The sequence below is a fragment of the Spermophilus citellus genome, assembly GCF_964194105.1.
Source record: "Spermophilus citellus genome assembly, chromosome: 10".
Classification (NCBI taxonomy): Eukaryota; Metazoa; Chordata; class Mammalia; order Rodentia; family Sciuridae; genus Spermophilus; species Spermophilus citellus.
This window is the reverse complement of record NC_138197.1, coordinates 116,578,254-116,599,429: the sequence shown is the minus strand read 5'-3', so window position 1 is coordinate 116,599,429 and position 21,176 is coordinate 116,578,254. Positions and strand designations below refer to the sequence as shown.

Genomic DNA, 21,176 nt, shown 5'->3' with positions numbered 1-21,176 from the left:
ATTAGGGCTCTATCTGAGGTGTGAGGGGTAAAAATTTGTTCCCAGGATGTAGGCTCTCTATTTACCTCTTTTATTGTTTCCCTTGCTGAGAAAAAACTTTTTAGTTTAAGTAAGTCCCATTTGTTTATTCTTGTTATTAACTCTTGGGCTATGGGCGTCCTATTAAGGAATTTGGAGCCCGACCCCACTGTATGTAGATCGGAGCCAACTTTTTCTTCTATCAGACGCAGCGTCTCTGATTTGATATCTAGCTCCTTGATCCATTTTGAGTTAACTTTTTTGGGGGGTAAATTGTAATTTTTTTTATTGGAAAACAAATATACAACTTGGAATGGATTTGAGGCAAATTGTGCCATAAGCAGATTTTCTTTAAGTGGCTAAACAAAGTTTAAAAAGCAAGTAACAATAAAAGAAAATGTTTCTGGTACAAGACCAGCAGTACAAAAAAATAGTGTACGAGTACCTGGATAATACACCCGTTTTGCAATAGTGCAACTTTTAAGTACATATTGTTGACTGTCCATAGTCCACGCAGAGTTACAACTCCACACTTCAACAACAACATGCTGACAAGTCCTAAAGAAAACTCCTTTTAAAAAAGGCATAACCCAGATGTTCCCTCATTTGACCAACTCCATATAAAGTTTGGATGTGCAGAAGGGCTTAGATATATCCAGAGTAAGCCACATGCAACATGTTACTTGATCAATTTTCTAAAATAAGGTATCAGGACAATGACAGTAAGATAAGGGAAGAAAACATGGAGGAATGAAGTCCTAATTACTATACATGCATATTTTTTTGACAGTAGGGGGAAACCTTTTACAGATAAGTTACAAACAAAGAAAAGGCAAATAAACAATTTTGTACAAGAAATTTAACACATTCTGTACAATGTCTTCACTTTGCTGTCATCATTTGTACAAACTCTTCATAGTTTACTTGACCATCACCATCAATATCTGCTTCCCTGATCATTTCATCAACCTCTTCATCTGTTAACTTCTCTCCAAGGTTTGTCATCACATGGCGAAGTTCTGCTGCACTAATATAGCCATTGCCATCCTTATCAAACACACGGAATGCTTCTCTAATTTCTTCTTCGCTGTCTGTGTCTTTCATTTTTCTTGCCATCATTGTCAGAAATTCAGGGAAGTCAATTGTGCCATTACCATCAGCATCTACTTCATTAATCATGTCCTGTAACTCTGCTTCTGTGGGATTCTGCCCAAGACACCTCATTACAGTTCCCAATTCCTTTGTTGTTATAGTTCCATCACCATCCTTGTCAAATAGTGAAAAAGCTTCTTTGAATTCTGCAATCTGCTCTTCAGTCAGTTGGTCAGCCATGCTGCAAGCGCTACCGGTTTCCGAGACACGACCACACAACCACTCGGCTCACTCGCTCCACTCGGACTAATCTTGAGTTAACTTTTGTGGATGGCGAGAGAAAGGGATTCAATTTCATTTTGTTGCATATGGATTTCCAATTTTCCCAGCACCATTTGTTGAAGATGCTATCCTTCCTCCATTGCATGTTTTTAGCTCCTTTATCAAATATAAGATAGTTGTAACTTTGTGGATTAGTCTCTGTGTCTTCTATTCTGTACCATTGGTCCACCTGCCTGTTTTGGTACCAGTACCATGCTGTTTTTGTTGCTATTGCTTTGTAGTACAGTTTGAACTCTGGTATCGCTATACCTCCAGATTCACATTTCCTTCTTAGAATTGTTTTTGCTATTCTGGGTCTTTTGTTTTTCCATATGAATTTCATGATTGCTTTATCTATTTCTACAAGAAATGCCATTGGGATTTTGATTGGCATCGCATTAAACCTGTAGAGAACTTTGGGTAATATCGCCATTTTGATGATGTTAGTTCTGCCTATCCATGAACAGGGTACATTTTTCCATCTTCTGAGATCTTCTTCTATCTCTCTCTTTAGGGTTCTGTAGTTTTCATTGTATAAATCTTTCACCTCTTTTGTTAGGTTGATTCCCAAGTATCTTATTTTCTTTGAGGATATTGTGAATGGAGTGGTTTTCCTTATTTCCATTTCAGAGGTTTTGTTGCTGATATACAGGAATGCCTTTGATTTATGCGTGTTGATTTTATAACCTGCCACTTTGCTGAATTCATTTATTAACTCTAGCAGCTTCTTTGTAGACCCTTTTGGGTCTGTTAAGTATATTATCATGTCATCCGCAAATAGCGATAATTTAATTTCTTCTTTTCCTATTTTTATGCCTTTAATTTCTTTTGTCTGTCTAATTGCTCTGGCTAGTACTTCAAGAACTAAATTGAATAGAAGTGGTGATAGAGGGCATCCCTGTCTTGTTCCAGATTTTAGAGGGAATGCCTTCAGTTTTTCTCCGTTTAGGATGATGCTAGCCTGAGGTTTAGCATATATAGCTTTTACAATGTTGAGGTAAGTTCCTGTTATCCCTAGTTTTTCTAGTGTTTTGAACATAAAGGGATGCTGTACTTTGTCAAATGCTTTTTCTGCATCTATCGAGATGATCATATGGTTCTTGTCAAATGTGGCATCTATACACAATGGAGTATTATGCAGCACTAAGAAATGACAAAATCATAGAATTTGCAGGGAAATGGATGGCATTAGAGCAGATTATGCTAAGTGAAGCCAGCCAAGCCCTAAAAAACAAATGCCAAATGTCTTCTTTGATATAAAGAGAGCAACTAAGAACAGAACAGGAAGGAAGAGCATGAGGAAAAGACTAACAGTAAACAAAGACGAATGGGGGGAGAGAAAGGGAGAGAGAAGGGAAAGCATATGGAAATGGTAGGAGACCTTCAATGATACACAAAATTATAAGAGGTTATGAGGGGTAAGGGGAGGGGGGGAAAAAAGGGGAGAGAATTGAACAACAGCAGAGGAGGTAGAGAGGGAAGATGGAGGGGAGGGGAGGGGAGGGGGGATAGTAGGGGATAGGAAAGGTAGCAGAATACAACAGTCACTAATATGCCATTATGTAATAATGTGATTATGTAACAGTTGTGATTCTGCAATCTGTATTTGGGGTAAAAATGGGAGTTCAAAACCCAATTGAGTCTAATGTATGAAAGATGATATATCATGAGCTCTGTAATGTTTTGAACAATCAATAAAAAAAAGAATAAATTTGCATCCATCAAAAAAAAGGTAAAATTGCATTTTTATGAACCGTAATGAAAATTGGAACTCTCCATAAACTATCTGAACTTCTTTAAAATGCTTTCATATTAATTTTTAAACATACATGTGCAAACAGATGTAATAACCATAGTTATATATGGTAGTCACAGTAGCACGTCAAACATAAAAGCATAGCTTCTTTCCTACCTGGTGGTGCTGAGATAGGAGGAGGCCACTGTCATTTGAGGAACCCCATTGCATAATCAATCTGTGTTAGCTTTCCATTGCTGTAGCAAAATATCTTACATAACTTATAAGGAGGAAAGGTTTACTTTGGCTCACAGCTTCAGAAATGTCACCATGATTGCTTGGCCCTTTGGCCTTTGGGCTTGTGGCAGCACAGTACATCATGGCAGGAGTGCATGGTGGGAGGAACTACTCACTTTGCGATAGCTGGGAACCAAAGAAAAAGACAGGAAGGTGGGGGTCTAGGTCCAAATATATACTTCAAGGGCATGTCCCCAGTGACCTAACTCCCTTCCACTAGGCCCCACCACCACCCAATGGTCCTTTAACACATGGCCCTTTGGGGGGGCACTCCACATCCAAACTATAGCATCATCTCTTAAAAATCAAATTAATTACAGAACTCCTAAATTAAGTAAACATGACCTTACATTAAGGCAATTTTCCAGATTACCAAATGGCATATAACCAGTTAAATAATGAACTGTTGAACCCTAATGTCATGGATGATCTTTTTGCACAGATAAAAATAAAGATTATTTACTTAGCAATGACTCACTGAAGAGTGATAATGAGTTAATATCTATTGAATATCATGTGCCTCATTGAACAGTATTGAGTTTGATATGCATTATTTCCTTTAATCTTCAAAATAAAATGTTTTTGTTTTACAAATGAAAAAAAATGTAGAAATGTTCTTCAATTTACCTAATATCACACAGTTGAGAAAGCTGCAAAATCTGTATTTAAATTCACATTGACTAACTCTAAAACCTGTTTTTAACTTCTACATATTACTTTTTATTTTATTTATTCACCATAATCCCTTATGGTGAAAATCCAGGCTCCATATGATTCACACCAATCCTATATTTACACAACTTGAATTAAACATATTTAAAGATTGAAAACTAGATAATGTTTGAGGAAATAATTGTAAAGAGTGTGAAGAATCTGCAGATTTTAACACATGCCAGCTTGGTGGTACAGAGTAAAAATGAGGTCTTTGTTTTGTGTATAACTAATGTAGTCCATTTCAGGGTCAATAAATAAAGCTTTATTGGAATACAAAAAAAAGTTAAGAAGTAAAAAAGAAGGGGCCAGGTATGGTGGCACTCGCCTCTAATCACAGCAGCTAGGGAAGCTAAGCAGGAGGACCACAAGTTCAAAGCCAGCCTCTGCAACTTAACAAGGCCCTATCTCTAAATAAAATATTTTAAAAAGGGTTGGGGATGTGGCTCAGTGGTTAAGTGCCTCTGAGTTTAATCCCCAGTACCAAACATAAAATAAAATAAAATAAAAAGGGTGATATACCGTTAAGGGAAATTATAGTAAATAGCAACCTGTCTCCGCAATAGGAGGGCAGATTTGGGAGAGCAGCAGATGTGAAGGGGGGATTAAAGGCCTTCCAAAGGAGTGTCTGAGGGATGTGTGTTGGGAGGAGTAATAGGATCCTAAATTTCTTATCTTATTGGGGTAGGAAGATAATAAAGGGAAAACAATGTGTTGTAGAATAAACAGTGCATCCGGTTTGGGGAAATATTTGTTACATGTTGAGAATCCCTAATTGAAAATCTGCAGTGTTCCAAACTCTGAAACTTTGGAGACTTGAGCTTGACAACATGCTAATAATCTATGCAAATATCCCCAAATCTGAAAAACTCCCCCAATCTGAAGTATTCTGATTCCAAACACTTTCAATAAAGGATATTCAACCTATGTCTTAGTTTCAAATAATAATAAAACAATATGTATCTCATTATTGGACAGGAAACGGAAAGGGAACCACTAATGGAATGGAACAGATGAACTCTTAACAAAATTGGAAATAATAAAAAGATGGCCAAAATATTTTTTTTTTAACTTCTAGAATATAAAGGTACACAAAGTGTGATGGTATTTGGTGAGGAAAAGATCCATTCCCACACACAAATACACATTCAGTCCTTCGTTTCTACAGCAAAATTTATTGAAAGAATTCTCTCAAAAAAATTTACTTCTTTGGGTTTAAAAATAAACTAGATTTTATTGTGTTTTATCAAACACTGCTTTAGTTAAATGCAAACGTTAACCATCAATTTATTGTGTTTTGCATTTTCCCTTTACAATTATTAACTGACTTAATGCAACAGTTGTATGTTTGGAATATTTCCCTGACCAGTTCATATTTACAGTTAGGCAGCAGTTAATTCAAAGCAGAATGATGAGCCAAGATTGACTATTCCGAAAGAGATACTCTTTACTGGCATAGTTAAATATTATAATCAAGAGAGAGAGATTGCCTATTAATTTGATGAATATGTTGATATACATTTAGGAATTTTTCAACTTTTAGGTAAGAGAGGATGCTTTAACTGTAATTCTGCATAACAAAACATTTAAAAATATATAATCTGAAATAGAAAATGTGTATTATATGATAATTACATTTTAATGATTTTTCTTTTATGGTATCAAGGTACTTCCTGGAGTCTTTTTCTTTTCATTTCATTTTTATTGCCTGCCTTGTAACTGTACTAGCAAAAGCAACTAACATAGTGTAGGACATATCTAAGATACAATATCACAGAGATGTTATAAGAAACATGTATTTTTATTTAGGTAGTATATGAATTAAAGAACCGAAGTACCTAGAGATACTAATTTCTGATGTATGTATTTGGTGACCCTGTAGCAAAATAAAAGTTAAATGACATTATGTGACTTTTTAGCTATGTGTGTAGCCATATAATTTCATGTTGCATACACAATACTCTTTGATAATGCTAGGAGTGATTACACTGCATATTATATAATTTCCTGTGCATTTGAAATGTTTTATAATATAAAAATCTTTAAGTGAAAAAAATGTAAATCAGGGCTGGAGTTGTGGTTCAGTGGTAGAGCGCTTGCCTAGCACGCGTGAGGAGGCACTGGGTTCGTTCCCCAGCATCACATTAAAAAAACCTAAATAAACAAAATAAAGCTATTTAAAAAATGTGAATCAGGGACTGGAGTTGTAGCTCAGCGGTAGAGTGCTTGTCTTGTACACGTGAGGCACTGCGTTCAATTCCCAGCACCACATATAAATAAGCAAAATGAAATAAAGGAACATCAATCAACAACTAAGAAAATGTTTTTTTAAAAATGTGAATCAAATGTAGCACCATAGCATTTTTTTTTAATACTTGGGTTTGAACCCAGGGGCACTTTACCATTGAGCTACATCCCCAGCACTTTTTATTTTTAATTTTGAGACAGGATCTCACTAAATTTCTTTGGGTCTCACTAAATTTCTAAGGCTGGCCTTCAACTTGAGATCCTCGGGCCTCAAGCCTCCTAAATCACTAGCACCATAGCATTTTAATCTAGTATTAAGTACTCTGCTCTCCAATTTTTCTCCCATATTTTGTTGTCTTGTAACACACATAACAGAAAATGAGAAAAGAACAGAAGCAATACAATTCTAACATTGTTGTTGCCCAACATTCGAGAAGAATTACAATGGCTACCTACTTTATGGCTATTGCATCAGAATCTGATGCCTACAAGTTGTAAAAAAAAAAAAAAAAAGATGACAAAAGTTGCAATAACAGTTGTGGCTCAGTGGTAGAGCTCTTGCCTTGCATGTGTGAGGCACTGGGTTCAATCCTCAGCACCACATAAATAAATAAAGATATTGTTTTATGCACAACTAAAAAAAATTTTTTTAAATAAGCAATTTACTGAGTACTTATAATGTGCAAAATCTGAAGGAATACTGTCTCCCCACACTTGCTAAGAAGAAGGAAACTAACTTAAAACAGTTTCAGTATTTGCAAGTATAATGATTAATTTATTCAACCCATTTCTTGTGTGTTACTATATGCTCTTCTATATGCTGTTACTATACACTGTTCTAAGTGCTTAAAATATATCAGCAAACAAAACACAAAGATCCAAGACCTTGGGGAGCTTATATCTAAGAGGAGAAAGACAAACTAAGTTATATACAAATAAATCATCAAGTCATATAGTTTGGTAGAAGGTGAAAATACCATAGGAAATAAAGAGCAGGTTAAAGGGGTTTACGGAGAGGATAGGACAGGGATGGGCAGGTGTTTTCAGTATTAAACCTGATGGCCAAGTTTGGACTCACTTAGAGAAAGAAATCTGAGCAAAAACTGGAAGGGTAAAGAGAGCCAACCATGTGGTTGTGTTAGACCACGATGCAAGAAAAGACCACTGACTCCAATTAAAATCAAATTAAAGCAAGTTTATTATTTCGACCGGCCGGGCTGCCTTGTCCATCAAAATCGTGGGAGCCAAGGACAGCCCCGAGGCTTCTTTTTGGCCCAGTTTTATAGCCCAAAAAGTTACACAAAGGGGGGGTTACAGATAACAACACTCTGAGGAGCATAACACAAGTTTTGCTGGCCCTGGCATCAGAATTTATGGAGATCTTAGAGACTCAGAGAGGGTCGTTATCTGGCCAGGGAAGGCCAGAATTTATGAGGCGTCACTAAGGTTTAGGAAAGGGTTGTTATATGGTCAGGGAAAACCGGACATGGGTGAGTTCAGGGCACGGGCAGGCATTCCAATCAGCTTTACAACATCAACTAATGGCCAGGCCATACAGACATCCTGATATTTTTACAGAAAACAGAAATGAATCCTTCATAACTTGTGACAAGCTGGCTTCTGATCTAATGAGTTAACTAGGCTAGGTATATCAGTTGGGGAGAGAAGGAGTGTGTTTGGGCTGGGAGAATGGCTTCCAGAGGAGGGGCCATGGTGTCATGCACACCTTGGTGTTCAGAACAGCAACGAAATGGTGAATAGAGGGGAGAGATATAAGATGAGATGAGAGATGTGGTGATGGGTACACAGATCACAGTAAGGCCCTCACAGGCTAATGGAGGCTGGTTCTCTTTGGAATAAGACAGAAGATTATTGGAGAGTTTGAGCAAAGCAGTGGTAAGATTTTACTAACATTTATAAAGATAACTCTGGCTTTTGTGTTGAGAATAGATTATAGAGGAGCAAGGGCAAAAGTAAGAACACCTTTTAGGAGACTGAAATAATATGAGCAAGAGATGTGATGACTTTAAAAAGAGGGCATCAGTAGAGCCAGTAAAATATGGTTAGATTCTTTTTAAAAAATATTTATTTTTTAGTTGTAGTTGGACAGAACACCTTTATTTCACTTGTTTTTTATTTTATTTTATTTTTTTATGAGGTGCTGAGGATCGAACCCAGGGTCTTGCGAGGCGAGCGCTCTACCGCTGAGCCACAACCCCAGCCCCGGTTAGATTCTTAATATACTTTAAAACATTCTAGAAAAAAAATTTGCTTTTAGCCTCACTACTATTTTCAGTACCAGACAGTACTTTCAGTGGTGTTATTTCTCCTTAACATCTATAAAGAATTTCGGGATTTAGAGGGAGGGAGAAAGGAATAGCATGGGGAAGTACTTAGGAATTAAATCTACCAAATTATGCCATGTCCAGGTTCAAATATACTGCAATGAACCCTGTTTCTATGTAGAATTGCTCCTTCCATTTTTTTTTTTGCTTAAAAATTATAAAGAAATATACTCATTCAAATTATGTAGCAGTTCTGTCAAACAATAAATGAAGCTTTCATTACTTAAGTGAAAAAGGTAATCCTAAGTATGTAATAGAGTCTCCCATTAACCAAAATTTTCATATATAATTTACTTGCAGAGTGGGTCCCAGATTCCAATTAGGAATTTAGAAAGAACATTTCCTCTCCTTCTTCTTCTTTACCACTCTTATCCTTCTCTAAATGAATTTCCTTCTTTCCTTCATATGTAACAGAAGTTATAAAGCATTTTTTTCATTTTCCCACCTCCCACTCATGTTACAAGTAGTAATGTCATAAAAAACATATTAGTTAAAATTTTGTAGCAGACCACAAAGGGAGAAAAGGAACTTAACTTGGGCTGGAGGAGGAGGGGGTGTAGGATCCAGGAAGCAGGGAAAAGGGCTCTGATGACTGGTTTCCAGAGATAAGAGGCTGAGGTATTTCAGGGAGGCTGAATTAAGAGTATTTATATAGAGGTTCTCAAGCATGCTAAGCTTGTTTCTGTTATAGGGCTTTATCTGGGCTGTCTAGTGTCTGGAACATTGGTCTTCCAAATCTTCCTGGGCTTATTTCTTCACAGCTGTTCTGATCTCTGCTCAAAATATTACCCCTCAGAAAGATGGAAGCCCTATGGGCTGGGGTTGTGGCTCAGTGGTAGAGCACTTGCCCCTCATGCTTGAGGCATCAGGTTTGATCCTCAGCACCACATAAAAGTAAATAAAGATATTGTGTCCATCTACAACTAAAAAATGTACTAAAAAATGGAAGCCCTAATTATCTAAAAAAGTGGTCTGCCTCCTTTGCTTAGCCACATCTGGCCCAATATATTTTTTAAATTGTCATTCTGTCCATTGAGACTATAACTTTAAGAATTTGATCTACTTACTTGTCACCTGAAATAGCACCTAGCTCATAGCAATCACTCAGTTTTTTTTTTTTTTTTTTTGAGTGACATGATGAAATAATGGGGACAGCTTCATGACTAGAAAGTGGCCATTCAAGTAGCCACCTGGGAGCTATGATGAAGGGCTGTCTGTATATGAGCTTCAACCCTGGAAGAGATGGGGTATGCCCTCTGTAACAATATTAGCTGAGGGATTATTTTGCTAGATATGTGTTGTAGTCTGGGATTACCTTTGAGGAAACCAAAATTGGAAAAGAAGAATTAACTATTTTAAGAAAATGTTTAAATGTTCAGAGCCACTGTATATATATGGACCATGTAATTACAATGTAAGGTTATTTAGACAAGTGCTATTATGGAAGTACAAATCATTTTTATTATAGGCGAACAGTTCACTAATGATGATAACATTTCACTAAGCTAGTTTCAAATATAGCAAATACATGAACACAGTAAATTATATTTTAAGAATGCTAAAAAAATGTTCAAGTATTCATACCCTTTATAATTCAGAGGCCTTCTATCACCACCCCCTCTTCCCATCTGTAGTTTCCTCTTACTCTACCATTGGTTGAAAATAAAGATTTTTTTTTTCTATGTTGAATTCTTAGCTAGGGAAAAAATCACATTAAGTATTTGGGAATCCCCGTTTTTATGTAGACACCAGTTATTTCATTGGATCTGGTTGATAAGAAACTTCAGAAGCTTCCGCATGGAGAAGATTCAGATGCCATATCCAGGTATTGATTCAGACTTTTTCCTTCTTTATTATTAAGTATCTGTTGTTGGTAAGTATGTTGAAAAAGATGCCAAAAATGAATATGCAATAAATATATAATGTTATAAAAGTGGTGATATTAAGGTTATTTTTTAATATCCCCAGGGCAAGTTTTTCTCTAAGTAGTTGTTTTTGGAAGCCCTTTGATTACCTTTCTTGTAAGAAGGTGAAAACTTTATCATTGCTGCTCCTGATTCTTATCTCCCCTTCAGTTATCCTCCCATGCCTGCTTCTTTCTCCTGAACTGTTGTCTCTTTTTCCAACTCTGTGATTCTTTTTCTTTTTCTTTTTCTTTTTTTATTCTCTCAGCCCTGCCCCCTTCCTTTGTAGGGAAAGGATCAAATTTTATAGTGAAGGAGCCTAACCACCCCAGACCCAGTTAAGTAGACTCCATGATTCTTTTCAAAACACAAAGTCTTATGGGGAAACCAAAATTGGAAAAGAAGTATTAACTATTTTAAGAAAATGCTCTAATGTTTATAGCTACTGTATACATATGGACCACGTAATTACAATGTAAGGTTATTCTACTGATCTGGATCCTTAACTTAGAATTTTTAAAACTTTTCTCTCTCTCTCTCTCTCTCTCTCTCTCTCTCTCTCTCTCTATATATATATATATATATATATATATATATATATATATATATATATATATTCGTTTTATTTTTATGTGGATTTGAGGATTGAACCCAGTGCCTCACACATGCCAGGCAAGCACTCTATCACTGAGCCACAGCTCCAGCCCCCCAGATTTTTTTTTAATACCAATAAAACTTCAAAATATTTTTCAATACAAATTTCCCAAGATTTTCATGTGGGAGTCTAATAGCATAATAGATATATTGTGGACACTAAAGCCAAAGGGTCCAAACAAGCTATTTTAATAACCCCTTTGTGTCTGTTTTCTTACTTAAAAAATGGGAACAATACTATACTACTTTATATATACTGCATATATAAAAATACATATGTATATGTACTATTTCATAGTATAGTTGTTAAGTATTTAATATTTATATCATTAATACATTAAAACCAAGTAACATTTTTCCTAAAAATATAAGATTCAAAGGCATTATTAATTTTTAGAAAAAAAAACATTCTCACAGAGGAGGTCACAAATTCATTTGCTTTTATTACTTAGAATTTCTCAGCCAATGCCATTTTTTATCATTTCCTCCTTTGAACACAAGGCATATGGCAACAGGAATGTTGTCACATATATCCTATTTGATGCAATTAAACAGTGATGTTCAGGAAGTATTATGAAACTAACATCTGGAATGTTTTGGGGTTAATTTGATTTTTTTATTTGACTAATTTCCTAATAAATTTAAATTGCCATTCCTTCATCCAATTTTTACATTCATTTTTTCTTTTGAGGAAAATGGAAGAACTATAAGTATTTTAATATTTATTTCCATTCAATGGTATGCTTTTTAAAAGATGATAATGAATGTAAGTGCTTTGTGTAACAAGCACTGAGGAAGTGGAGAGTCGGCTGATTATATATTTCCCCTAAATAGCTTAACTGTTTCTCTCTCTCTCTCTCTCTCTCTCTCTCTCTCTCTCTCTCCCCCCCACCCCCGCCCCCAGGGATTGAACCCAGGAGCAATAACACTGAGCCACATCCAGCCCCTTTTTATTTTTTTATTTTTGATTTTGAGATAGGGTCTCACTGAGTTGCTGAGGCTGGCCTCCATCTTGCTATCCTTCCACTTCAGTCTCTGAGATTACAGGCATGTGTCACCATGCTGGCTGTTTTATCACTTTTTGATGTTTATCTCTTATTCAGTAAATCACATTATATCATTATAAAATGTTGTTGACTCTTTAAAATTTTAAATGATCTCTGTGCTGTATGTTGTATGCTCTTTTCCCCCATACTGAAACTTATTACTTAAAATGCTTGTGTTGATTCACAATGTTTCTGTTATCTAGGATTTACCCATTCATTCATTCATTCATTCATTCACTAAGCATTTTTAATATCTATATTTGTCAAACACCAAATATTTTTTAAAAAGGTAGGTCCTGCTTCCAATTTACTCACATTCTAATGTTCAGAGTGATTGCCACATAGATGTTCAATTAATGTTTGTCCAATAAATTCCGTGAAAAAATAAATGAGAGACAGCCATATAAAACAATCATAAAATACAATAGGAATAGGGTTGGGGATATAGCTCAACGGTAAAGCACTTGCCTAGCATGCTTAATACCCTGGGTTTGATCCCAGCACTGAAAAAATATGTATAGTGTATATGCTTTAGGGATATATTCAAGTCAGAGGAGGTTATGGAAGCCTGGAAGAGAATTATCTGATCTAATTTGAGGGATTTAGACTCTGGTTGTGGAAGAGATAATGCCTTAAAGAATTAGGAAGAGTTAGCTAAGCCAAAGAAGTGAAGAAGAGCATGTGCCAGACAGAAGGAATAATGTGAACAAAACTAGGTAAGCAGAAGGAACTACAGCTAAGGGCTGGCAGGAAGTGAAACTAGAAAGAGAGAGCTCATGAATGGGTCTCATTTGGCAACCAAGGAACCCATTAGGCAGTCAAAGAGGTATTGAAAGTTATTTTTAAGAAAGCGATATGACCAGATTATATTTAGATAGAGCATGCTAGCAGCCATGTGGAGAATGGGTTGACAGTGGGAGTGGAGGAAGTCTTAGGAGATCTCCTACTGCCAGTGAGAAGTGATGTGGGCCTGTTACTGTGGCAGAGGCAAGAGATGAAGAGGAGGGGACAGGTTTGAGAACTATTCAGGAGGTAAAATGGGGAGTACTTGATTCCATCTGGGGGTTAGGAGGAAAGCTGACTCACAAATTTTTGACTCTCAAAGGGCAAGGTCCATAGTTTTAGTACTTGAGAGGCTGAGGTGGGAGGATACTTGAGACTAGCCAGGGAAACAAAGCAAGGACTTTGTTTCAATAAACAAACAAACACTTAGGTTTTTAAGTCAGGTGACAATTCAGGGAGAAAAATAGAGAAAGAGAACATGTTTAGGGAGATGATTAAATGTGTTTGGGGCTTTTGATTTATATGTGTGGGACATTCTGGTTAAGATTTTCAGAAGAGCAACTAGATGTACAATTTTGAAGTTCAAGGGAGAGATATACGCTAAAAATAAATAACTGGAAGTCATGTACCTGTGGGTGGAAATTGAGGTCATCTATTGTCCATTAAGTAAAATAAGAGGTCCAAGGATAAAATTTTAAGGGACACCAATAGTCAAAGTGCGAGCAAAGAGAAACCTACGAATGCTAAGAGAATGAGAAGTTATGCCCATAAAGTCAAGGAAATGAAACATTTTAGGATGGAGGGTCCTATGTAGCTGGTGATCAGAACTGCCACTGACTATCTGGAGCCAATTAGTAAAAGCTGTTTTAGGAGCTGGAGAGGCAAAAGTCAGGTTGCAGTGAGGAATGAATGGACCATGAAGAGTAGGTATACGAGAAAGAGAAGAGAGGAACTGGGCAATAACTGAGGCAATGCTAGGGCAAGGGAGAGATTTTAAAATATTGTTCTGCTGGAGGAAGGAATCAGAAGAAAGGGGACATTGAAGGAAAAAAGAGATGGCTGATGGAGCCAGGTCCTGGAAGAGGCAGAAGGAAGTGAGTTCAAGGGCATGAGATCAAGTGTTTTCCTAGAACAGGAGGAGCGATATTGGAATAAAGGTGGTAGTGTATGTAGATGTAAATGAATAAGTATGTCCAGGGATAGGAAGTTGAGAGAGATCATTAAGTGCTGACTCCATCTTCTTTGAAGAAGTAGGAGGATACTATGTTGCCATATTCTATACAACATAGTCGCGATATAGTCTCCTGAGAGGATTGGAGGAAAGCATTGAATGATGACATGAGAAGGGGATGGTTAGAGGAAGGATTACATGGTTAGAGGAAGGATTGCATGGTTAGAGGAAGGATTGGAATAGATAGGAAAGGAATTGAGAAAAGACTAATACATGGATTGATGAGTAATTCTGAGTATCCGGATTAAGTAGGAGATTACAAATTTATTGGTGCCAATCAGACAGAAGATTTTTCTCTTTTTTTTTACATGACCAATTTTCAACTGTAAGTGTATATTTTGTAATTTAGATAAAAATGCAGCAATCTGAAAGTAAAAAAAAAAAAAAGATTTTTCTCAGCAGCAATTATTTACTTGAAAATGGAACCAGAATAGGTGGCTTAGCATATTGATCAGGAGATTCCGTTTTGCTTTGTCAGGTGTTGTTACAGAAGGATAAGAATACAAGAGAATTGAAGACACGTTAATGAGACAGTGTTTCAGACGTTGAGATATGTCTGAATTGAATGAGAAAGAAGAGATACAAAGAAAAGTGGCACATCAAGGTTTTATGTTCTGAGATTATAAGGCATTGACAGAACTAAAGACAGTAAAGCATCATATTAAAGACCGCAAGTCCTGCAAGGTGACAAACCTGGTTTCAGATCCCAGTTCAACAACTTGCTAGTCATGTGGTCTAAACTTTTCTTTACTGTAAGGTATAGATGATAACATCTACATATTTACATCTTAGAGTAATGAATATGTAATGAAAAAATTGATGAAATCTTGGCACATGATAAGCATTCACTGTCAGCTATTATTATTTTAAGGTGGTAGATTTTGAATAGAGTTGATTACAGGGGTTTAACTTTTCAGAGTATCGTCATTCCAAGGTATTACAATAGGTGTGTTTAGGTAAAGGCTGTTATGGTGAAAATAAATATGGTAAACAAAACAAAACAAAAAACTGGTATTAACAGGCTTTAGGATGCCTAGTTGAGAATTGCTTTGGTGTGTGAGGAGGCTGAGTTTTCTTTATCAGCATAGGGAGAGTGACTGTTGACCATGGGTCAACACAGCTCAGAAAGCAGTGCAAAAGAATTCGGATTCTTTGTGGTTTGAACATGCCTCTAGTTTATTAACCATGTCACTTTAATTCTTTATGTGTACCTCTTTCAATTAGAACTGTAGATTCTTCTCCCCTACTTGGGAGTTATTTTCAAGATGAAATTTTTAAAAAGTATATAAAGTAAGAAAGAGTATGTTTTGCTTAAGTATAGACCGTTTTGTAAAGAAACAGTACTATCATTCTGGAGCAAAGAAAGTATGAGCATAGGTATTATTACTACACTTTGAAAAAAAATTAAGTGCAGTCTAAGGCCAATTTGGATAAGTACATTTTAGTTGTCATTTTTTAAACCCGCTTCTCCAACTTTAACTTTTTTCTTAAGGTTTCACATTTCGTCAGCCCATGACAAACAAGGAGTTTGAAAAACTAAAGATAAGATCAATTCAATAGCTTCACCAGATGGCTCTTGAAGTTAATAGTAACTCCAGCATCTCTTTGAAACAAACAAACAAATTAATTAAAAACACCATCCAGGGCTGGGGTTGTAGCTCAGTGATAGACTGCTTGCCTCACAAGCATGAGGTACTGGGTTCAATCCTCAGCACCACATAAAATAAATAAATAAAATAAAGATATTTAAAAAAAAATACAAATAGCCAGCACGGTGGCTCACACCTGTAATCTTAGCAGCTCAGGAGGCTGGGACAAAAGGATCACAAGTTCAAAGCCAGCCTTGCAACTTAGGCCCTAAGCACCTTACCAAGACCCTGACTCAAAAATAAAAAAAATAAAAAGGGCTGGGGATGGGGCTGAAGTTATAGCTCAGTGGTAGAGCACTTGCCTAGCATGTGTGAGGCACTGGGTTTGACTCTCAGCACCACATGAAAATAAATAAATAAGATAAAATTATTGTGTCCATCTATAATGTGTATGTGTGTGTGTGTGTGTGTGTGTGTGTGTGTGTGTGTGTGTGTGTATGTTATAGGCTGGGGATGTGGCTCAATGGTAAAGTGCCTCTGGATTCAATCCCCAGTACCCACTCCCTGCAAAAAAAAAAAACACCATCCAGAAGCTTTAAATTAACATTTCTGGTTCAACAAAATACAAGTAATTTGTAAATATCAACAGTTCTCTGTTGGTTTTTTCAAATTGCCATACTTACATTGCAGACAAAGAATAGCTGTAAGTATTTAAACATGATTACATGTTTAAAATGTCAATAATTTTAACATTATAAAACATGTTATTAATGTTAATTTTTAACTTTTAAAAGGAATACAAGTTAGTCTTCATGTATGCTCTTTCACTTAATTATTATGTTGCTAAAATTGCTTGCTAAAGGTACTATCAGCAGTGTGCTGTGGCGCACACCTGTAATCTCAGTGATTCAGGAGGCTAAGGCAGGAGGACTGCAAGTTCAAGGCCAGTCTTGGTAACTTAGGGAGACCCTGTCTCTAAATAAAAGATAAAAAGGGAAGGTGAGGGCTGGGGTTGTGGCTCAGTGGTAGAACACTTTCCTAGCATACGTGAAGCACTGGGTTCAATCCTCAGCACCATATAAAAAAATAAACAAATAAAATAAAGGTATTGTGTCCATCTATAACTAAAAATATATATATTTTTTTTTTAAAAAAAAGGACTGGTAATGTGATGTAGCTCAGTGGTAGAGTGGCTCTGGATTTAATCCCAGTTTTTTTTAAGTACTATATCAGGGATTTAGTATAGTTAATTTCCTTAGAAATTTTTTCTCACAGGAGAACATTTCATACATGAGCCTTCTAAAGAAAACCTGCACTCGGGGGCTGGGGATGTGGCTCAAGCGGTAGCGCGCTCACCTGGCATGCGTGCGGCCCGGGTTCGATCCTCAGCACCACATACCAACAAAGATGTTGTGTCCGCCGAGAACTAAAAAATAAATATTAAAAATTCTCTCTCTCTCTTTAAAAAAAAACCCCTGCACTCTTAACTTTCATTAAGATATTATTTTTAAGCTACTGTGTTAGGCTGCTATATAACTCAAGTCACTTGAAGTCCAATAGAAATAGGGAAAAAATGTATAAAGAAGATTAAAGAGACTACAAATTTAAAACCCCAAAATACTTAAAATAGGTGGGTGTGTAGTTCAGTAGTAGAGCACTTGCTTAGTACCCAGTCTTTTCATTGTTAATTTTGAGACAGTGTTTTGCTAAGTTGCTTAGGGCCTTGCTAAATTACTGAGGCTGGCCTCAAATATTTGAGATCCTCCTGCCTCAGCTTCTGGAATCACTGGGATTAAAGATATAAGCCACCATGCCCAGCAATTTTCCAAACCTTATGGATAAACAATTAAGACATAATATTCAGATTTTTTTTTACACTGAGCTACACCCCCAACTTTTTATTTTGTATTTTGAGACAGGGTCTTACTAATTTGCTGAGGCTGGCTTTGAACTTGCAATCCTCCTGCCTCAGCCTCCTGTGCTACCGGGATTACAGGTGTATGCCACCCTGCCCAGCTTAAATATTTACATTTTAAAATAAGAGCATTAAGCCAGATTACTTCTGTTTCTTCCCATTTAAAAAAGAAATTTAAAAAAGCAGAACAATTCTATGACACTAGAAAAGAATTGCCCTTATCTGTGTAAGGTTATTTCTGGAGTTGGGGAGGATATTCATATATTTCCAGTGGAAGAACTGAGTGATTCAAGAGACAAGGAAAACACTGGAAACATGACTATCTTCAATAGAACAGTGAGAAGTCTCCTTATTAGGATAGTTGCCATCACCTTAATGTGCAGCATGAATCAAATGGGGAATTGTTAGGGAATCACTATGAACGATGGCCACGCTGACAAAAGCTTTAAGGATATTAACATGTCCTTGGATCTGCTGCTCAAAAGATTAAAATCTTAGGCAAATATCTATCCTTTGAGTCTGTTTTTTTAATTTCTAAAATAAAAATATACATGCATAGATTTGTATTTATAAGATTAGACCAGACAATATCAAAGAGGTCTTCCAATACCCTGTTGCATATTAGTCTATCTGTGAATGGTAGGCTAACTGAGGAAAGTATATGATGTTGTGATGAGAGTAACTGTTATAGACCTGGATCTACTAATTATTTGGGTTTAAAGGGAAATCATTATCAGGTGAGTGCTATAAATTATGGTAAAATAAAATCTAAAAACAGTATAATTACTACAAGTTTTTCAGCATGTGTTAATATTTTATTATTAAGTTGAATGACAATTCCTGCAACCCTCACTAATGGAGCTTATTTTGAAATAGATGTGTCTATATCTATAGATACATATAAAGATATGCTATTAAACTTGTTTACAAAGGATAATTGACTTTTATTTTTGAATACATATTTGCTTAAAATCAGTGAATTTCTAGGCCAGGTTCTGGTAACTAGAGGAAGTATATTGTCTAGATCCAAGGTATGTTGCAAACATAGTCTGAAATGGGAAATAACATCTTTCTGAAGAAAGGCTTAGAAATCCTAATCCAGTAAGTTTAGATGTTTTCCTTTCGGTGGTAGCTGGGCTGATTGATACCTGGCTGCTAGGTCACCACTGCTTACAGGCATAGCCATAAAAACAGAGTACAGACTTCTAAAAAAAAATGGAATCCACTCCATGTCATGCTACAGGTTTCACAATTCAAATCACTCAAAGGTGAACTTTCAAAATATTTGGAAGATGCATTCACTGTCAAAAATGGGAACACTGCCATTGATAAGCCAACAGCTATTTGGGCCTGTGTCATATGCAAGACGCCCCAAAAGACTGTTTTGGTATTAGGCCACAAAGAATAATGTGTGGATCCATGTTCAAGTAGATTCCTTTCTGCTTCTGGTTGTTGTTCATTTTTTTCTGGCTATGATATAAAAAAACTGAGTTTTCCTTGATAGTATAAGGCGGTTTGTGATTTTCCATCTTGACCCTGTTGCTCTCTTCCCAACAGCCAGTGCCCCTCTAGTTCTTCCTCTAACCCACCAGGGCTTAAGGTACAACCTTTACTCCGCTCATCCCACGCAGCCATCATTGGCTGACACATGACTCCGCTATAGAAAGGATAATTAACTTCTATTAAATGTTTTTGAAGATTCTCAGGCATTAATTTCTAAGGAGAAATTCCTAACCCAGCAACTACTTGCCACCTAGTGACAGCTCCATAAATTACAGTTATTAGACATAAAAAGAATTCAATTCCTAAGGATACTGGCCATTCAATTTTAGGTTAAACATTTTGGGGGGAACTTATACACAAAGCATTTTTTTCCCTTTCCAGTACAATTACTTGAACAGTTTACCTTTTATAGAACATTCAGTACATTTCCATGACAAGTCTGATTCATAATGCTTGAAACTTAAACATCTTTGATGCTTCAAAAGTTCAGGTATGACAGATTCTTTGCTTGACCAAACTTAAGTCAGGCTCCTAAACTTCTTCAGCCCACCTATGTACTTTCTTGTAAAATAGTTTTAACAAAGAATGCTAAGTCAGTTTAACAGGAGAATTTCTCACCCTCTGCATCTGATCAGGTTTCTCATCCTCCATCACCCCCCCCCCCCCCCGTAATGTCTCATCACCCTGGCTTGTCTTCAGCAAAAATCCTGTTAGTCTGTTAGCAGACTCTTTTACTTCTGAAGTTTCTTCACAGTAACTTTCCATCCACTGACCCTGTCTTAGTCTATTTTGTGCTATAACAGAATGCCTGAGACTGGGTAATTTATAAAGAATGGATTTATTTATTAGAGTTCTGGAGGCTAAGAGATTCAAGGTTGAGGGGCCCAAATCTGGTCAGGGCCTTCATGTTGCATCAACCAATGGCAGCAGGCAGACGGGCAAGAGAACCTGCATGTAGGGGCAAATTCCATTTTTTAATTTTTTTTAGTACTGGTAATTGAACCAGAGGCACTTTACCACTGAACTATATTCCTTTTTACTTTTTATTTTGAGACAGTCTCACTAAGTTTCTGAGGGCTTTGCTAAGTTTCTAAGGCTGGCTCTGAACTTGCAATCCTGTCTTAGCCTCCTAAGTCACTGGGCTAGAATTGATAATTTTAAAAGGTATTTGGGGGCTAACGTGTAGCTCAGTGGTACAGCACTTGACTAACATGCCCAAGGTCCTGAATTTGATCCCTGTTGCTTTAAAAAAAAAAAAAAAAGCTATTTTGATAAGGTTATTCCATATTCTCAGCAGAGTATAACAGGAGATGTTGGGCTGAGGTATATTTGGAGAATGTGACTTGAAGAATAACCCAGTTCTTCACAGGAAAAACATCTAAATTGGTAATGATAGTTTCTGCCTGTTCAGGATGAGATTGTGGGAAATCAAGAGAACTACTTTCAATGGGGGCTTACCTTTTTTTATCTCCAATCATATCACCTAGAAATTCTAGCAGTTATATTATTTGGTTGAAGAAAGTATTATGCTGCCAGCATCTTCTTGTTACATTATCTATAAATTATATGCTAATAACCAGCATCACACAAACATAATCACTTTGCAACTCTGTAATGATAACCAGACTCGGTCTAGGAATTACTGGGACCAGACCCTAACCCAATAGAATCCAAAATATGACTGGAGTAGACAGCTCTTTCACCCTACCCAACATCCATGTTTTCACCTCAATGATATTTCGGGAAAGAACTGTTTTTAAACATCTGAGTAGGGCTCTCCATCAA

The 21,176-nt window shown here is 36.5% G+C and overlaps 1 protein-coding gene across 1 annotated transcript; it reads right to left on the bottom strand.

The window, feature by feature from the left end:
- Window positions 1–790: 790 nt before the first annotated feature.
- LOC308657671 (calmodulin-1-like) lies at window positions 791–1,415 on the bottom strand. The gene has a single exon (XM_081309588.1). The coding sequence runs from the start codon at window positions 1,348–1,350 to the stop codon at window positions 901–903; it is 450 nt and encodes a 149-aa protein (XP_081165714.1). The 5' UTR covers window positions 1,351–1,415; the 3' UTR covers window positions 791–900.
- Between the last annotated feature and the right edge of the window lie 19,761 nt (window positions 1,416–21,176).